This window comes from Haemaphysalis longicornis, unplaced genomic scaffold (assembly GCF_048455015.1).
Source record: "Haemaphysalis longicornis isolate Haplotype H1 unplaced genomic scaffold, Haemaphysalis longicornis Haplotype H1 scaffold_3, whole genome shotgun sequence".
Classification (NCBI taxonomy): domain Eukaryota; kingdom Metazoa; phylum Arthropoda; class Arachnida; order Ixodida; family Ixodidae; genus Haemaphysalis; species Haemaphysalis longicornis.
In genome coordinates, this window is record NW_027526335.1 from 186999666 (window position 1) to 187005665 (window position 6000).

Below are 6000 nucleotides of genomic sequence, written 5' to 3' on the forward strand. Positions count from 1 at the left end.
TCATTGGCTAGGTGTTTGGGCAGTACCAGGGTATGTGGGTTTGATTCTGCTGTATTTTACAGCGTGCGCACTTTGAGAGTGGTGTGTCTCTATCGTTTTTGTATATATAGAAGTGGGGTAGAGCTGCTGGAACCAGCGTGTTCGTCTGTGCTTGTCGAAGGGTTGCCAGCTCCTGCCGCGTGCGTCTCCAGTGAGGTGGCGGAAAAAGCCTCTTATCGAAAAAATAGGGGTTGAGCGGTAGAGAGGAGAGAGAGAGCAAACTTTATTCAGCAGTTCTGCTCTGAGTGTCGGTGTTATGAGTCAGCGTAAGAAGGGATGTTCCAAGGTGCTGACAGTAGCGGGGTTGGCGAAAGGGCACAGACTTTCAGTGTGAGCGTGAGGGTATGAGAATTATGAATCTGGAGTTGTCCACTGATGTCGTACGGCCGAAGAATTGCTTCGCGGGCGAGAATATCAGCTTCTTCATTCCACGGTATACTTTCCCGCAGTGTTAGAAAGCGACGTGAATTCACGCGTAGAACTTTCAAGACATGCCTCGTCTATTGCGCACACAGTGATTTTTGTTCTTGCTGTGAAGCGTAAGGAGGACAGCGTTCGGAAACTCGAGAGTGCATAGGCGCTGGCAGACCTGTTTCTGTTGCCTTCTATCTGCTCAAGGTAGTTCTAAGGTGCCCTCACCTGCACCGCCAGATGCTGAAGTTCATGTGCGTCTGGTATCAATGGACTACCTTCTTTTCCTTGACGGTGGACAGACAACTAGTTGCAGGAAACCGCTGAACCCGTTATCTGTTGGAATGTTAAGGCTGAAAGGTTGTCTAGTGGAAAATGGTCATAATAAGATATGATTAATGGCGTTCCGTAACAATGAGGACGAGGAGACACCAAAGGATATAAACAAGCGAGCATAGATGCCTGAAGCGCCCTTCACGCGTGAGGGCTTTCTGCCTGGTGCAAATGAAATTACTAGCAAATATAAGTGGAGCTTATACCGATAGCCATATTTTGTCCCGTTACGTCGGGATCCCCAGGCTTCTGAGTGTTAATCGATGGCACGTTTAGGGGAAAGTCCTAAGGTGGAGCAAGTTTCTGCGACAGGAAAATTTGACATCCATCACAACATACAGTCGCACGGTTACGAAGGAATGCTATGCAAATTTGACAATACCATATACCTTTCTTTGTAAGCGTACGCCTACAATTCAGGTGGATGTCAAATTTTCCCTTCGGAGTGTGGCTCTGCGTCACCCGTCTTTTAATAAAAACCGCCCCTCAACACATGTATGCACATGATGGCTATATAGCTAATTTACATAAAAGAACGAAAAAATACTGAAATACTAATACGCCCAAAAATAAAACGCTTCAGTGTAGATGAACGTAGTTGCCTTATTACTTCTTCTGAACTAAGTTAGCGGTTAAACAGCGTGTTCTTCAACCACCATAAATAACGGGTGGCTTTTATCTGGAGCAGGTGATGTATAAATGGCCATGTGGGAGGGACTTCCTTGGGTAACTTCTCGCCAAATTCAGTAATGCTAAGTTGTCCTTTGGTATAGTTACAGTGAAATAAAAAAAGTACACAAAAACATTTTTGTACGTGATGGTCATTTTTCCGTTGACACAGTAATGCGATAATTTTAAATGCGTAACGTATTCGATAATTTTGCGTACCTGGCCGGTTTACGGTATTTCTGGAAACACACTTGTGTATACTTGCCTTTAAACGAGGCAGCAGGACACGCGAAATTAATCATGGAACATTCGAGCGATGTATTTGTGCTATGTAAAAGACGCCGGCCACGAGGCAGCCCGAGAAGGTTGATCTTCGTCTCCTGTGGAGGTGGGGGGTAGGACGCACAGCTCTCTTCTTTTTCCCTTGACACATCCCATCTTCGAAGCCGTGGTAATTGCACAGATGCGGGGACAATGCGCGATAAGAGGAAAAGTGGAGAAGATATCTTCAACATAATCCATGAAGTATAATATAACCACAGCCCATCGATTCGCCGACAGCTGAATGTCTGTCAGAAACTCATGCCGTCAATCGCGTCACGCTGGGCACGAAATCAGATGCATGTACATGTTCGCGCTCGGTAAAGAGGAAGAGGGGGCTTATTGCGTGTGTGTTCCGCCGTTACCGGAATTACCATTAGTCAGTCTTGAGGTTTAGTTCATATCTGAGCATTAAGGTAAGTGCTTAGTCATATTTAGCCTCATTGTAGCGCTACTATATAAAAAAGGCTCATGTTAGTTTTCGTCTATAATTTCGCTAATCTTCTAACAAGTTAACCATTGCTGTGTACTAAGTGACACGTTACACATTCACCTAGAGATCGTAGACTGATTTTTGAAAAATACGCTTTATACATATCTTGCCATGCCGAAGTTTTTGACGATTGGAAGACCGAGATCTTGCGATTTTTTTACATACAGCCTGATCGAGAACGACATATTTTGCATAGTTGTAATGTGGACTCTCTACGTTCACTATCTAGTTTTCACTAGATAGTGAATATTCACTATCTAGTTTTGTAAAACATATATCTATCTTTAAACGATTTAAAAACACTTTTGTATGCCTCGCATTGAGTACAAATCAGCATTAATTTTCAACCAGTATCTAATGCGCAAAATTCAGTGGTACACGGATGTTTATATCTTTGCTCAACGAGCCCCCTTGTTTGGCTTCTGCGCGACGCACGCCGAGTCCACGGCCATTGGTATCTGTACTCCACACCACCAAGTCCAACGCTCGATGAATGAGCACTGGTCATCTTACTGCCAGAATATTAGCAGCAACACATTTTGTCCTGGGACCACAAGGGTCATCTCTGCAACCAAGTAATAAATGTGAGCAAAAAATCTTACACAACTCTTCCGAAGCATTAGACAGGTGGCATAGCATCCTTTGATCTGTGGGAACCCTTCTTTTAGGGGCTCGCAGAAAGTGCTTCGACGATTGCGGTTCGAATTTCTAAAAATTGTGCACTTGCTTTCTTCTGGCCACATGTGAGCGATGTTTAGACGCGAAAGGTACTTGCAGGTTTGAGAGATATTAGGGAATTTCTGAACATTTTAAAATCCAGATTCCTTGTGAACATCCTTTTCAACGCACGTGTTTTGCAAATATTTGCGTTCCTACTGAACTACTGATTCCTACAGGCTCGACAGGAACGTCTGAGAATATGATGAACTTAGATATGTTTTGTAACAGCGAGAGTGGTGTTACAGGTTTATAGGTTTAATCCTGAAACGCAAGCACGAACGTCATGAACCGAAGAGCATAAGCATTGAGTGAACTGGGAACCCAAGTTTGAGTTTTTTTTTATTAAATTACGTTTGGAGGTTTCGCGCAAGCCAGATTAGTGGGGCTCCAGATCCAGGAAACAGTTTGCGGACGATGTACTTAGGCCGAGCGGTTTGGGCTCAGTGACTACCAACATCAAGCCATTCCCATTCATTCCTTTCCCTTCCCATTCAACATCAAGCCATTCCGGCAGACTGTCTTTACTTTGTGCTGCTGAGCACGGAACCCGAGTAGCAGGATCTATTCTGGCCTCAGGGACTTGTGTTATTTATTATGAAAATTATAAGACAAAAAGTTCCTCGTGTAGAGACGTCATTCATGTTTCCTATGTGATGGGTGTGCCGCCGTTGCTTGCTAGTATTCCGCGCCTGATAGTCCAGGTGGAGCTCACGCGCATGAAAAGCCATCGTGAACGCAAAATTCCTATTGATCCGTTTATCTGCGTTTGCCATGCTTTTTCCGCAGTAGCGATATGTACAGGTGCCATAAATACAAAATACAACTTCGTTTAGTTTTAGATATTCATCTTTTGGTAGCTCACTCAGCTATATTCTAGAAAAGAAAGACATTTTCTGACGATAAACACAATAAATATAAAAAAATGTAGATTTTCGCGTTTCACTGACGTAATACATGGTGGAGTGACGGGGAATGGGCCAGCACTATAACCATAGTCATCAGCGTGTTCACTGCTTCTTAGCATTCAAGAGATATGGTCAGGCGCAACCAGGGGCCCGCTACAATTCCCATTCATGCTTCTCGCTGGTGGCTTAGGTTTGCGGCCGCAAATTGCACAAACTAGTTTCTGTGACGTCATACTGGTGTTGTTGGAGGGTGCCTTTGGAGTCGCCATGGCGTTGAAAGTTTTCTTTATTATCTCAGTGATTTGTTTGAAGTTCAGGATGAAATTGGTTTCATTTTTGTCGGGTCAAAGCAGTCTTTCTAAAAAACTATATTTGAAATTTGTCTCCATGGACCCTCTAAGCGATGCTTCTTCAGTGCTTTTCAAGCATGTATGACAGTTAAGAGGGTGCTAACACCGTCTCGTCGTCTTTTGCAGACAACCTTGCGGTGCATAAACATCTCTATGGCGGTGTATTCTTCCTCGACTCATTCCCGAGAACGGAGACCTTCAAAGTGAACCGACCAGCTTTGGCGCACTCACTTCGAAGAGGATAGAACACGTCGGCGTTCAATAAATGTATAACTTCATGCCCAGATTCTTATGTGCACACAATGATGATGAAATGTCTATAGTGTACCCGTATGCAACTCAAAGTGTTGTATACCTGCAGTTTTCTAGGTTGTTCATGCATAACAGAAGGAGGAGGAATCAACGTTTATTGAGCCCAAAACGAAATCGGTGGTGCACGCTGGCACCAGAGGGGGTGGTTCCCTAGTTACGGGACCCATATGTTCCCAGCAGCTCCTGGCCCCTGTCTGTCAGGGCGAGCTGAGTCGGCAGGGCGGGGCTGGTCAACAAGATCTCCCATCGCTCAAGGGGTTGGGGATTGGGGGTGTTGTGGGGAAGGGCAGGAGGGGGAGTCTTGAGTTCTGTACACTCTGCCAAGATGTGCCGCAGGGTGCCCCCCTCTGGTTTGCAAAACGGACAGACCGTATCGTGTTCCGCGGGGTACATGCGGTTCATCAGTACGGGATGCGCAAGCGATCCCGTCTGCGCTCTACGCAAGATCGTCTGTTGTTGCCTAGTCAGTTTTGGGTGCGGTTCCGGCAGTCTGCACCTCTCCTCTCGGTACATCCGGGTAATGTCCCGAAAGCTGGTAACCGGGTGCGGTAGCTCTTCCGGCTCGTGCTCGGCCCGGATTGACATTTCTCGGGTATGGCAGTCGGCGATGGTGTTGCCTGCTACCCGCGAGTGAGCCGGGACCCACACGAGCTCTATGGCTCTTCCCGGTGGCTTGCACTTGGATAGAATGGCTTGGGCCGCGGAGGAGATTACCCCCCTGCGGCAGCTTCCGTACGCTGTCATTGAGTCGGTGACCACGGTGTCCACGTACGGCTGTGCGAGTGCCAGGGCCATGGCCACTTCCTCGGCAACTGCGGGGTCTGTTGTCTTCTGGGACGCGCTGACGATCAGCTGGTCTCTGGACGTAACTACCGCCGCTGCACGGCCGCTTTGTTTTCGGAGCCAGGCGTCCGCGTAGAGGACCCTGGGGTTCTCTTCCAGCTTCCGGGCCATTGCTTTTGCCCGCGCGGTGCGCCTCTCGTCGTCCTTGCCCGGCGTCATGTTCCGGGGAAGGGGTTTCGTCTGAACGCTCATCTTCCAGTCTTCCGGAAGGGCTGCCTTGATGGGTACTGGCTCAATCTGCCAACCTATTTGCGTAGGACGGCTCGTCCATGCTCCATGTGACTGAGCCGGATTCTCTGATTCGAAAGTTGGGCTTCGATGAGCTCCTCCACCGTGTTGTGGGCGCCCATGTCTAGCAGCCTTTGCGTGGATCAGTATATGGGAATTCCGAGTGCTTGCTTCGTTGCCTTGCGAAGCATCGTGTTTAGGGTGTCCCTATTCGCCTTCGTCAGCTGGAGATACGGGGCGGAGTAGGTAACCCGTGACACGACGAACGCGCGTACCAGGCGCATGGCATCGTCCTCTTTCAGGCCTCGGTTTCTGTTAGATATCCTCCGAATCATACTGAGTATCTGTTCGGATGTAGTCTTGAACTTTTTGAGAG

The 6000-nt window shown here is 47.4% G+C and overlaps 1 protein-coding gene across 1 annotated transcript in view; it reads left to right on the forward strand.

The window, feature by feature from the left end:
- The window catches only part of LOC144175882 (uncharacterized), a 48653-nt gene extending 44109 nt beyond the window's left edge, over window positions 1-4544 (forward strand). The window contains exon 10 of the mRNA XM_077704937.1: window positions 4368-4544. Within this exon, the coding sequence (XP_077561063.1) occupies window positions 4368-4486 (119 nt within the window). The 3' untranslated portion in view covers window positions 4487-4544. The remainder of the gene's footprint in view (window positions 1-4367) is intronic.
- The last annotated feature ends 1456 nt before the right edge of the window (window positions 4545-6000 follow it).